We start from the raw sequence: 13963 nt of genomic DNA on the forward strand, positions 1-13963 counted from the left end.
GAAACCAGAGCACCCGGAGGAAACCCATGCACACACGGGGAGAACGTACAGATTCCGCACAGACAGCAACCCGAGCAGGGTCTCGAACCTGGGACCCTGGAGCTGTGAAGCAATTGTGCTAACCACAATGATACCGTGCTGCCCCTGCAGATTGTCGGACCTTATGGTCCAATCTTGCATCCATTTCTTATGAACACACCGTAGTACAATTGTGCAAAGCTTAATTGGAAATAAACACCTTCTCAATCCTTACAACATGTCTAGATGCCAATATCCAAACACAATAATGAGTAAATCCTTTTTAAATAACGATTTGTATTGAACTGGGACGAAATTCTCCGTTATCGGCGCAAAGTCCGCCGATCGGCGCCAAAAACGGCGCAAATCCGACTTTCATCACGCCGCCCAAAACGTCTCAAAGTCTCCAGCCCGGAATGGGCTAGCAGCGACGTGACGGGATCCGCGCTTGCTCGCGTGCTTCACGCCATGCGGCGTCATACACGCCGCACGGCGTGACCACTCATCAGGACGCGCTGCTCCCCCCCACCCGACCGGAACACCCGACCAGATGGCCGCCCGCTGCTCAGCCCCGAGGTTCCAGTCACGGGATGTGGAGGCGCTCCTGGTTGCAGTGGAGCAGAGGAGGGAGGCCCTGTATCCCGGACACGGCCGCAGAGTTGCCCCACGCCACAGCCGGCGTCTGTGGAGGGAGGTGGCAGAGGCCGTCACCGCTGTGGCCCTGACACCACGGACAGGCACCCAGTGCCACAAGATGAATGACCTCATCAGAGCAGCCAGGGTGAGCCTCCCCCCCTGCCCGATATCCATATCCCACATATCCCCCCTCCCCCATATCCCCTCTCCCCCATATCCCCCCTCCCCCATATCCCCCTCCCCCATAGCCCCCCTCCCCCATAGCCCCCCTCCCCCATAACCCCCCTCCCCCATAACCCCCCTCCCCCATATCCCCCTCCCCCATATCCCCGCTCCCCCATTTCCCCCACATCCCCCTCCCCTATATCCCCCCTCCCCATATCCCCCTCTGCATATCCCCCATATCCCCCCTCCCCCATATGCCCCCTCCCCCATATCCCCCTCCCCCATATCCCCCATATCCCCCCTCCCCATATCCCCTCCCCCCATATCCCCCTCCCCATATCCCCTCCCCATATCCCCCCTCCCGCATATCCCCCTCCCCCATATCCCCCTCCCCCATATCCCCCCTCCCCATATCCCCCATATCCCCCCTCCCCCATATCCCCCTCCCCATATCCCCCCTCCCCCATATCCCCCCTCCCCATATCCCCCTCCCCATATCCCCCTCCCCATATCCCCCATATCCCCCCTCCCCCATATCCCCCACCCCCATCTCCCCCATATCCCCCCTCCCCATATCCCCCCTCCCCCATATCCCCCTACCCCATATCCCCCCTCCCCCATATCCCCCCTCCCCCATATCCCCCCTCCCCCATATCCCCCCTCCCCATATTCCCCATATCCCCAGATCCCCCCTCCCCCATATCCGCCTTCCCCCATTTGCCTAAGTGAATCCAGCCCTAACCTTAACCTCTGCAATACACGCGCAACCGATGGCGTGCATTCATATACCTGTCTAACACTGTTGCCTTTTACCCCTGCCACCACGCCCCCCCCCCCCCCCCCACAGGAGAAACGCGCATACAACACCAGGGAGCATGTGAGGACTGGAGGAGGCCCCGCTGATGAGAGGCCACTGACCGAACACGAGGAAAGGGCCCTGGAACTGGCTGGCAGACCTGACGACCGGGAGGTTGCTGATGCAGAGGTCAGGGGCGTAGTAGCAAGTGAGCCACCGACAGCCTGTCCCCATATCCCCCCTCCCCTATATCCCCCTCCCCCATATCACCTGATCACTGCCTGCGTGTCTAACCATGCATGCTTCATTGTGTATCGCAGGAGCAAACGTCGAGGCACCCATCCCCGCAGATGCAGACCGTCCGCAGGATGCCCCTCGGAGACCACGGGAGACGGAGAGACCCGGACTCTTCGGCATGCGACGCCCGCAGGATGTCCCTTGGAGACCACGGGAGACGGAGAGACCCGGCCCTCCGGCATGCGACGCCCGCAGGATGTCCCTTGGAGACCACGGGAGATGGAGAGACCCGGCCCTCCGGCATGCGACGCCCGCAGGATGTCCATTGGAGACCACGGGAGACGGAGAGACCTGGACCCTCCGGCATGCGACGCCCGCAGGATGTCCCTTGGAGACCACTGGAGACGGAGAGACCTGCAGCAACAGGAGACGACGCCCCCGTCTCGTGCGGGTGCGACGACGCAGGCGTGTGCCACCCAGCGACAAGAGGGGCAGCGACAGGACCCCGTCACAGCCGAGCCAGGACACCACTCCCCAGGACACCACTACCCAGGACACCACTACCCAGGACACCCCTACCCGGGACAGCACTACCCAGGAAAACAAAATACCGGACAGTGACACAGAGTGGATGGGTGGAGACGAACCCCCACCCCAAAGTGCCATGGACTCAGAGTGGGACGAAGAGCACGACACAACGCCACTGCTGTCACCAACACCCTCCACCATCGCAGAAACGCTCACCTCGGTTGGGCACTTTAGTGATGAGGCGTCTGGTACACTCACTGGTGTGCACAACACAGCCGTCCCGGTACAGCAGGTGGAGGTAGGAGCAGCAGAGGGACCGGGCGGTCGGAGGGCAGCCCAGGCCAAGCGAACATCTGCCGCCCAGATGGATCCCGGGTTCCTGCAGTTACCACACCCACCCATAGATCCGATGCAACCACCGATCCGGAGACGAGCGAAGAGGATGACGGCCGGCTTGCGGCGGCTGCAGTCGCAGGTGGAGGAGTCCACCCGCATCCAGGAGCTGAGAGTGGTGCCGGTCATGCGTGCCACCCAGGCCGACACCCAGGTCGGGTGGCGTCCGCGGTGGAGGCAATGGGTGCGACGGTGTCAGACATGGGGAACGGTTTGCGAGACCTGGGGCTTTCCGTGCAGGCGGCGTCTGTGGCCCAAGACATGGCTGCCCTCTCACAGGAGGCCATGAGCCAGTGCCAGCACCAGGTGGCAGAGGCGCTCAATGCCATGGCACAGTCTCAGCAGTCCATAGCCCAGTCTCTGCAGGCCATGGCCCAGTTTCTGCAGGCCATGGCCCAGTCTCTGCAGGCCATGGCCCAGTCTCTGCAGGCCATCGCTGAGGGCATCGGCGCCATTGGCCATGTGCGAGCCGGCGTCGCACAGTCACAGACAGGGTTTGCCAATCCCCTGAGCTCCATGGCTGCAAACCTGCAGACCCCTGTCGATACCAGCACGGGCCTCCAGGACTGGCAGCGCCAGATGTCGGGGGGGCGTCGGATGGCCAGTACGTTCGCATCCCCCACCCATGTAGAGGCCTGGCGGCACCCCGAGGGCACCCCGAGGGAGGAGGAGGTGGTGTGGTCCGTCCCGGGTCCCCCTGTAGGGGAGGACCCGGAACACCGCGACACCTCGGACTTCCCCCCCTTCCGTCCCAGGTGCATCGGGTGGGCAACGGGCAGGACAGGCTGGCAGCTCGCCATCCCAGTCGCCCGGGCCGCAGCCTGGCCCACCTAGGCCAGGACGCCCCAGGAAACGGCCGCCAAAGGGATCCCGTGTCAGAGGGCAGGAATCACAGGAGTCCACCTCCAGTTCTGCTGTGCCGTCTGGGGAGCCACGTAGACGTAGTCATAGGGCCCGTAAGGCCAAACAATTAGACACTGAGTAAGTTGGCACGGGTGCAGGGCACAGATGAGTTTTAGGGGCTAGGGCACGTGCATGAACTCCTTTGGTTATTAAAGTCAATGTTACACCTACAGAAGCTGCCTTTGTGCTCTGTCCAAAGCGTGCGGGGGTGTCATGTACGTTGAGCGCAAGTGTGTGTGTGTGTGAGGGGTGGTCTTACCTCAGCCCCAGGTGAGTCTGCCCCCTTCCCCCGTGCCGCCATCAACATCCCCCCGGGCAGAGGACGGGACCGTGCGCTGCAGTGTCACAGCCGCATGCAGGGATGGTCCGGGTGGATGGTGGTACTGTGGCCATGCGTCAGACATAGTCCAACGATGTGGAGCCAGGAGCTCACCGCAGGGCGGGTTGTCATCATCCTCCATGGCCTGCAATAGACACGCGTCCACCCGCAACTGTGTGAGCCCGGCCCGTTGTGCCGCAGGTGGATCGGCAATGGGGGGGGGTGGTGGTGTGCATGCGGGTGGGGTGGGTGGGGTTGGCGAGGGGGGGTGAGGGTGCTGGGTGGGTGGATGGGTGGGGGGTGTGGGTGGTCGGCTGTTGCCATGGTGTGCGGTCTGTGGCCATACTACCCGATTCCCACGCCCATCTAGTCAGTGAAGCGGGCGTCTATCAGCCTGTCCCGTGCCCGCTGGCCCAGCCGGTAACGGTGGACAGCCACCCGCCTGTGTCTAGCCCGTCTGCCCTGACCATTGCCCCCATCCCCCTCATCTGGGGAGGACTGCGCCTCTTCCTGCTGCTCCTCCACTCCGCCCTCCTCTGCCTGCGGCACATCGCCCCTCTGCTGGGCTATGTTGTGCAGGACACAGCACACCACAATGATGCGGCTGACCCTATCTGACCGATACTGGAGGGCGCCCCAGAGCGGTCCAGGCACCTGAAACACATCTTCAGCACGCCAAAGCACCTCTCTATAACTCTCCTTGTCGCTACATGGGCATCATTGTAGCGGTTCTCCGCCTCATTGCGTGGCCTCCGTACAGGCGTCATCAGTCACGATCGCAATGGGTAGCCCCTGTCGCCCAGCAACCAGCCCCTCAGCCGGGGATGGCGTCCCTCGTACATGCCGGTGATGGATGACCGCGACAACACGTATGAGTCGTGTACACTGCCTGGGTAACAGGCGTAGACGTGCTGGATCATCATGCGGTGGTCGCAGACCACCTGGATGTTCATCGAATAGGTCCCCTTCCTATTGGTGAACACGGCCCTGTTATCTGCAGGTGGCCGCACGGTGACGTGCATCCCATCAATCGCGCCCTGGACCACAGGAAACCCAGCCACAGCAGAGAAGCCCACGGCCCGGGCATCTTGGCTGGCCCAGTCCACAGGGTAGCGGATGTAGCGGTGCGCCATGGCATATAGGGCGTCTGTCACTGCCCGGATGCACCGGTGCACCGATGTCTGCGATATGCCGGACAGGTCCCCACTCGGTGCCTGGAATGACCCTGTTGCATAAAAGTTCAGGGCCACCGTAACCTTGACGGACATGGGGAGAGGGTGTCCCCCGCCAGTGCCACACGGTGACAGGTGTGCCAGCAGGTGGCAGATGTGTGCCATGGTTTCCCGCCTCATCCGGAGTCTCCTCCTGCATTCCCGGTCCGTGAGGTCCTGGTATGACTGCCGGGGCCGGTACACACGGGGCGCCCTCGGGTGCCTCCGTTGCCGTGGGGCCGCGACGTCCTCCTCCCCCTCCTCGGTCAGGTGTCCCTCCAGCCTGGTCCGCTGCCGCCTGCCCCTCTGCGGCAGCCTGCGCCGCCTCTCTGGCACGCTCCTCCTCCTCCTCCTCATCCAGGGCAACATAGATATTAGCGGCTGCCGCCACGGCGGCCAACATCGCTGGCTGATCGGAAAACATGATGGCCTGGTTAGGGGGGGGGGGGGGGGCGGGGGGAACGACGACATGTCATCATTGCCCATACCCCCTCCTCCCCCCAGCCAGGTGGCATGGACCGCATGTGTCCAACTGTTGGAGGCTGGCACCTGGCCAGGCGGACCAACTCACTTGCCCTGTCACCCCCCCCCTCCCCGGCACGGACCCCCCCTCCCCCTCCCCGGCACGGACCCCCCCATCCCCCTCCCTGGCACGGACACCCCCATCCCATCCCCGGCACGGACCCCCCCATCCACCTCCCCGGCACGGACCCCCCCATCCTCCTCCCCGGCACGGACCCCGTCCCCCCATCCCCCTCCCCGGCAGACGCCCCCATCCCCCCTCCCCGGCACGGACCCCCCCCATCCCCCTCCCCGGCACGGACCCCCACATCCCCCTCCCCGGCACGGACCCCCCCATCCTCCTCCCTGGCACGGACCCCGTCCCCCCATCCCCCTCCCCGGCAGACGCCCCCATCCCCCCTCCCCGGCACGGACCCCCCCCTCCCCCTCCCCGGCACGGACCCCCCCATCCCCCTCCCCGGCACGGACCCCCACATCCCCCTCCCCGGCACGGACCCCCCCATCCTCCTCCCTGGCACGGACCCCTCCATCCTCCTCCCCGGCACGGACCCCATCCTCCTCCCCGGCACGGACCCCGTCCTCCCATCCCCTCCCCGGCACGGACCCCCCCATCCCCCCTCCCCGGCACGGACCCCCCCTCCCTCCTCCCCGGCACGGACCCCCCCATCCCCCTCCCCGGCACGGACCCTTCCATCCCCCCTCCCCGGCACGGACCCCCCCATCCTTCTCCCCGGCACGGACCCCATCCTCCTCCCTGGCACGGACCCCCCCATCCCCCTCCCCGGCACTCATCCTCCCGTCCCCGGCACTCAACCCCCCTCCCGGCACTCCCCCGGAGCCCTGCCCACTCTAACCCCCCCCCCCCCCCCCCGCCGCACACACACACACAAAACCCTACACACACCTCTCCCCCACTCATTCAGACTGCGGCCACGCCATCGCCTGCCCAGCGGCCAACCCCCCAGGCCGTCACCTACCTCCACGCTGGTCGGCGTAAACCTTGGGCACAGGTTGACGCCGATTAAAAGGAGGTTTGATTTACGCCGACGTGACCCGTCATCACGTCGACGGGACTTCAGCCCATCCGGATGGGAGAATATCGGCAGGCCCAAAATCGATTGCCTCGCGCCCACCCGTGCCATTCTCCGAGGTCTGCGGCGCCATTGACGCCCCGCCGACTTTTCTCCCTTCGGAGACTTCGGCGGGCGGCGGGGGCGGAATTCACGGCGGCCAACGGCCATTCTCCGACCCGCTGGGGGGTTGGAGAATCACGCAAACTGTATTCTCAAAGTGAAAGGCATCGTGCCAGTCAATAAAACTTCAGTTTTTACACAGAGCATTTCAATATTATACATAGTAAAAAGCAGATACTGAGTAAAGTTCATTGAACTCCAAACTTACAGCCCCATCCTCAGAAAGATGATCCCAGTTTCCACATCTAAAATTGTCAGTTTGCCATGTCAGCTCTTTTTACATCTCTTTGAATGAGGGGGGCGGGGGTGCGGTTGGGGCTGCCCAAAGCCATTCACATTATAGCTAACAAAGAGAAAGGAGAGGTTCATTCCCATAAGTCTAGAATACAAAACTCAGGTACATGACATGAAAGTTAATTCAACGATCGAGTCTGATGAAGAACCAACACAGCCAGGAAATGAAGGATTTATTTAATTGAGGTGTTTCTATGAGCAAGATTCAGAATTAGGTGCATTTAACAGAAATTGGTTCCAGGATAAGCCGAGGGTAGAAATAAATTCCGAGCCGTTTGTTTAGTATTTCATGTTTCATACAAATTACGATCACAAGGGGGCAGATTTTCCTATCTGAAAAGAGGATGTCAGCACACACAAAAAAGTTTGAAAAAGGAAAGTCAAATTAAGTACAGACTTCCATTAAACTACAACTCCATTCCCATGATAATTTTGAAATGAAATCAGGTCAACTTGACCTGAATTTATCTCACTTATGTTTCCTTATCAGCTACATAATGCTTGCAGGATGTGTTCTTATGCTGATAGTTTAGAACTGAAAGGGCAGTGCTCTGTTGCAGACAGGAGCAAGGAACACACAACCAATGGTATAGAACAGGCAGTCTATTGGTGCAGACAATTATGCATGCTTATAAATATTGTTTCACCTTCACTCACAGCATTCAAAAGCACCTCACGGTGCTTCAAAAGTTCAAATCCGAAATGTATCATGTTGCAACCTGTAATCATTCAACCTATCTACTCAATGCTGTATTATTACCATCAACTGTGCTCTTCCAATTCATACATATACGTGTCATCATTCCTATTTTTAACGTGAGATTGCCTTGTGCTGCAAGTGCAATTTTTTACCCCCAGTCGAAGCAGAAGCTACAATTTCGATGTAATATTCTCAGCAGCACTGGCCTGGTTTCATTACCATAATTATAGCTTATTCAGTTTTAAAAGATAAGTGACCACAATGTCAATGCCGAAACGCTTTACGAGTCAGAAGTGTCATTGGCACAGTTATGTGAATGGTTCCCCACATTTTCAGGTCCATGATTAAACGTTGAGACTGAGGACTAGCACCAGAAAAGCTCACACAAACCTAATAACCTAATACTATAAACCTCTTCCACTGGCTGGCTTGAACATGTTTACAGAAGACCACACGCCATTATCCTTGCTGACCACATCATTTGATCCCACCCAATCAAACCATAATGTTCCTGATCTTCATGCTCTGCGCTCACAATGAGACATTACTTTTCCTGACCATGATAGTCGGATCGTTTTGATTGTTGTTTTTAAATTAATTCTTGGTATGTGTCGCCACTGGCAAGGCTGCCATGTCTGATGTAATACTTTAATATAATTGATGGCTTGTCAGGCAACTTCAGAGGAGAGTTAAGAGGCAATCACATTGGTGTAGAATGGAAGTCGTAAGCTAGACTGTGTAAGAATGCCAGGTTTCCTTCTCTCAAGCACATGAGTGAACCAATTGGATCTTTAACAACAATCCAACCATTTCATTGTTACATTCACTGTCAGTTGCTGTTTGTATCCTCAGTCAGGTATCCTCAAATGTTTTTGCCCACGGACCACTTGAACAGGTCAAAGGCCTTGCGGATCACTTCCTGGTCCTACCTAACCCTCTTTCCTTCAATAATACTCATTGTAATCCATGGGACGAATGGCACTACTTTTGACGAGGCACAATGAGGATGCTCGTTGAGAACTCGAGAGCTTCAGTCTCATATCATTCAGACAGTTCCTCCTTAATAATAATAATAATAATAATAATAATCTTTATTTGTGTCACAAGATGGCTTGCATTAACACTGCAATAAAATTACTGGGAAAAGCCCCTGGTTGCCACATTCCAGCACCTGTTTGGGTACACAGAGGAAGAATTCAGAATGTCCAATTCACCTAACAAGCATATCTTTTCGGGACTTGTGGGAGGAAACCGGAGCACCTGGAGGAAACCCACGCACACACGGGGAGAACGTACAGACTCCGCACAGACAGCCAAGCAGGAATCAAATCTGGGCCTTTGGTGCTTTGAAGCAACAGTGCTAACCGCTGTGCTACCATGCCATGTTCAACCCTGCAAGTTTTGAAAGTCAGACCTTACAATTGGATGTTGTAACAGTAACATAAACCCTTCCTTATAACACTACATTTGTTGGTGCTTGTGATGATTCATGCCATGCACAAGAGAACCAGCCTGATTGTTTGGCATCAGGTAAGTAGTGGGGATGAGAGTTCTGGCCTGTTCTCTCAATGTGGCCTTGACTATGGCATTGCACATCAATGGCCTAAATTTTGTACCACTCCACTAACTACCCTTACAAAACACTCCTGGTCAGTGGACCATACTTTGAGAGCCCTTGTCCTGAGCTGAATTTAACTTCACAGACGGTTCTGGATCTTTGACCTGGAGATGGGTTCATATTTAACTTTGGAAGAAGACCGGATATATCAATGACCATAAGCTGAAGGTATTTCTAAACTGTGGCACTTGCCACAGGCAGTAATCACTTGTGTGGCAAAGCTGTAGCTCAACTTAAAAAAAAGGGATGATGTATTGCCACTTCCTTTAAATGGGACAAGTCACATATGCTTCTCGCCTGGATTCAATTGCAGTATTTAACAAATTAATACAAGTCAGGCCAGTTTAGTTCACTTCTAGATTGATTCTCAGGTCAGCATTCAATCATGCTACATTCTATATTATAAAAGACTCGAGTTATGTAACCCACGTCACACAATTCATTTTACCCCAGCAGGTTGATTTAATCTATTGCCTCATTTGCTGTGGGTTACAGAAATCCTCTACCCATTAAATTTCTGATGTAGAGATGCCGGCATTGGACTGGGGTGGGCACAGTAAGAAGTTTTACAACACCAGGATAAGGCCCAACAGGTTTGTTTCGAATCACTAGCTTTCGGAGTGAGTCAGGTGAGTGAAGAGGAGGCTTCCACAACCACATATATAGACAAAGTCAATGATGCAAGACGATACTTTGAATGCGAGTCTTTCCAGGAATTAAGTCTTTACTGGTCCAGATGGTACGACTGGAGAGAGGGATAATCACAGGTTAAAGAGGTGTGAATTCTCTCAAGCCAGGACAGTTGGTAGGATTTTGCAAGCCCAGGCCAGATGATGGAGGGGTTGAATGTAATTAAATTTAGTGAGGCATGAATCAAAGGTCCCGGTTGAGGCCGCACTCATGTGTGCGGAACTTGGCTATCAGTTTCTGCTCGGCGGTTCTGCGTTGTCATGTGTCCTGAAGGCCGCCTTGGAGAACCATTACCCGAAGATCAGAGGCTGAATGTCCTTGAATGCTGAAGTGTTCCCTGACTGGAAGGGAACATTCCTGCCAGGTGATTGTCGCATGATGTCCATTCATCCGTTGTCGCAGAGTCTGCATGGTCTTGACAATGTAACATGCCTTGGAACATCCTTTCCTGCAGCGTATGAGGTAGACAACATTGGCTGAGTTGCATGAGTATGCTGGGTGGTGTTCTCACATGTAATGGTGATCTGGCACGTCTTGCAGGTTGTCATGGCAGGGTTGTGTGGTGTCGTGGTCCCTGTTCTCCTGAAGGCTGGGTCTGTGTGAGGTTGCAGGGTTGTTTGAAGGCAAGTAGTGGGGTGTGGGGATGGCCTTGGCAAGATGTTTGTCTTCATCCATGATCAAATCTCTGCTGTCAACATTCAAAGTGTTGGGTGGGGTTACTGGGTTATGGGGAATAGGGCAGAGGGCCCTTGGGTCGGGTGCTCTTTCCAAGAGCCGGTGCAGACTCGATGGGCCGAATGGCCTCCTTCTACACTGTAAATTCTATGATAATCTATGAAAAGCGGGGAAGCATTTGGCTGCACTGAAAACGACGCATATGTTGATGTGTAGCGAGGGGAAGGAGGGGTGGGTGGGGGGTCTTATGAGGTGATATATCTATTTTTAAAAACGCCAGCCAGCATTAAAATTATATCACCTCAAGCAATCTCTTTTGAAGCAAGCTTTCCCATTGTGGGGGTTCTGTAGAAGGTTCATTTGAACCCGAAAACGTTAACGCTGTTTCTCCCCACAGAGTGCTGCCAAACCTGCAGAGTTTATCCAGCATTTTCGCTTTTTAAACTATTTCGGTTGTGAGGTTAGAATGAGTTGAAGTGTTCAGTGTTTGTAAACAATAGGGATCAGCTTAGGAATGTCGCTTGAACCGAAAGGGCATCTGTCTAGATGGAGGCAGGTTGGGGGTGGGGCGCTTCTGCTGTGTTTCACAAACCAATGTCATTTGACCGAGGTTGTCAATTAGATTAAAAGAATGATTATGCCAATAAAGTGAAAAAGGGGGAGTCGATACCATTCAACTACACTGGGACATTCTGGTTTTATTCATTTTGTTCCGGGTTTCACTGCAGATGGGGAGAGGTGGAGGAAGTTACAAGTAACGTTAAAAATCCTGTAATGACAATGCTCGTTCCCATTTACAAAGGGCAGATTTGTCAAGTGATGTTAACGAAGTATAGACAGATCGTATTCTGAAACGGAAGTTTCTATCGTCGAGAATTAAAGGGACACATTGGAAACTTGACAGTAATTGGGGGAGGTGCAATCTGCCGATACACACAATGCATGTGGACAATTGGGCTTTCACATGTGCACACACAAACAACACACGTACTCGCATTAACACACGTGCAGATATTGACAAACTTCTATCCACCTACAATACTGACACACAGACGCACTGTAACAGTCACATACATCATCTGGTACACACGCTCTCGCATCCAAGTTCCTCCCCTTACCGCTCACTTGCGTCCGACCCTGTGCAATAGTTTTTTAAAGTTTATCCAAACTAAACAACAGCCCCATCGGCAGAGCCAAAAACCTTTCACTGCTGACAAATACCATTTCAGCACGAGTGTCCTTAACCCTGCAGTAAAGTCAATTCAAAAAAAAAGTCGAAATGAGGAGAGCCAGCTGCACCTCTCGGCCGATCACTCACACATGAAACGTCTTCCAGCAGTTGGCGAAAGTTAAGTGACTGAGCCGGAAAGTTGGTCCAGAGATTCTATCCCAGTAAGGCTGCCGGCAGTCCTGGGGACCGTGCCTGATCAGTGATTAGCACAAGGACCAAAATGCTTGCCGAAAGCTTTGTGTTTGTATTGAAGGCTGCCTTCCTGCTGTCGCTGATGTCGAGGGGATTCGCGTATTCCTATTTTGACATTTCAGAGCAAGATGACATGTACAGGTTTGTCATTTGTCTATTCATTTTCATTCTTATGCAGTTGTTAAAGTTTCCCTCTCTGCTCTTGCTCGTGAGAAGCTCGATCAATTCTAAATTCAAGGGGGAAAGTTATACTTTGCGTGCTCCTAACAAAAACGCCACTAATTGCATTCAGGAGTTTATAACATGTCGCGTTCAGTTCAATGGGGCCAAAACAAAATTTAGTTTTAGGGCTTATTTCATTGACACCTGAAAGGAATCCGTTTGATCTTCAAGCAGAGAGACTTGTCCGGAAAACAGAGTGATAACAAGCGAGTACCCATGTTTGAAATCCACTGGAGAAGTAGCGACCTGCATCAGGTAAGCATTGTTCAAACTCTCTCACCTTTTAAAACACTGATTTAATCTTGTGATTAAACATCGCTCTGATTCTCACCTATTTGTTGGTTTGAATGTGTTTGTCCTGGGTGCACGGTCTCTGCATATTTGGCGAATATTCAATGTTACATTTTTTATACAGGTGAGGGATGCTTCCATAATTAAGTCAAGAAATTTCATTAGGAATGTGATTGCATTGTGTACCTTGTGTTGCCCTATTATGTATTTTCTTTTCATGTGCTTAATCTGTTGAGCTGCTCTCAGAAACATACTTTTCACTGTACCTCGGTACACGTGACAATAAACAAATCTAATCCAATCCAATTTTACATTTTCACTGGGAGCTTGTGGATGAATTTAACCTTCTGTCGGTAATTTTGTTTCTAAACTCCAGTTGTTACAATAACTTTCCGCACACTCAATGCGACGGGGTCTTGGGCGTTGAGTTATTACAGCACTATTCTGGATTCCACTCCATGAGTCTTGCTCATGCAATGGAACTGGAATTGATGCGAAGATGTCCTGGAACTTCTTTTGACTTGCTAAAATTGCAGTGTTATACTATATGTTTTGGCACTTTGTGTCAATGCAAAATGTGTAGCACACTTGGTTGACTGTAGATTAAAGAACTTGCGCAGGAGTGGGTGCATTGAGTGCCACCGCACATGTGAATCCAATTGGAACCTAACTTTAATTTGGGTGAAAAAAGAGAGATCCTTACTTTGCCAACGTAGCTGATTTTGGAGCAAGGTGATAATAGGAAGCATCTGCTCAGAAATGGTCCTCCCCTTATGTTGAATGAAAGTCAAGATACAGTTGCCAGTGTTCACATCTTCTGTATATTAAGTAACACAGCTGGAATGTCTATGCTTTTGCACAAAACACATTTCAATGTCATTTTAATGTTCTGTCTCAGTACAATCTGATTCAACTAAATGTAATGTTATTTGCAAAGAATTGCTTTAAAACATTAATAAAGGGAATGTTCACGAATTTCTGCAGTCTCTTTAAGAAGTTTGAAATTCATCAAACGTTCTGTGCGCCGATTTAACAGGTACTTAGTACAATTGATAACGATTCTGGAGCTAATGTGTCACAAGCATATCTTGTGCCCACAGTTATGTTAAATTTTTTTTTCTGCACCAAA

The 13963-nt window shown here is 53.6% G+C and overlaps 1 protein-coding gene and 1 long non-coding RNA gene across 3 annotated transcripts in view; one reads left to right on the forward strand and one right to left on the reverse strand.

The window, feature by feature from the left end:
- Positions 1-13963, reverse strand: part of LOC140409146 (uncharacterized) — a 232469-nt gene that overhangs the window by 203333 nt on the left and 15173 nt on the right. The gene's annotated exons all lie outside the window — the stretch shown is intronic.
- ccbe1 (collagen and calcium binding EGF domains 1) overlaps positions 11625-13963 on the forward strand; it is a 434800-nt gene continuing 432461 nt past the window's right edge. Inside the window, exons 1-2 of one of the 2 annotated variants that reach the window (XM_072497324.1) lie at positions 11625-12462; positions 12715-12798. In XM_072497324.1, coding sequence (XP_072353425.1) covers positions 12350-12462; positions 12715-12798 — 197 coding nt within the window. In that variant the 5' untranslated portion in view covers positions 11625-12349. The remainder of the gene's footprint in view (positions 12463-12714; positions 12799-13963) is intronic. The other variant, XM_072497325.1, reaches the window with a different exon arrangement.

The sequence above is a fragment of the Scyliorhinus torazame genome, chromosome 3 (genome assembly GCF_047496885.1).
Source record: "Scyliorhinus torazame isolate Kashiwa2021f chromosome 3, sScyTor2.1, whole genome shotgun sequence".
NCBI lineage: Eukaryota > Metazoa > Chordata > Chondrichthyes > Carcharhiniformes > Scyliorhinidae > Scyliorhinus > Scyliorhinus torazame.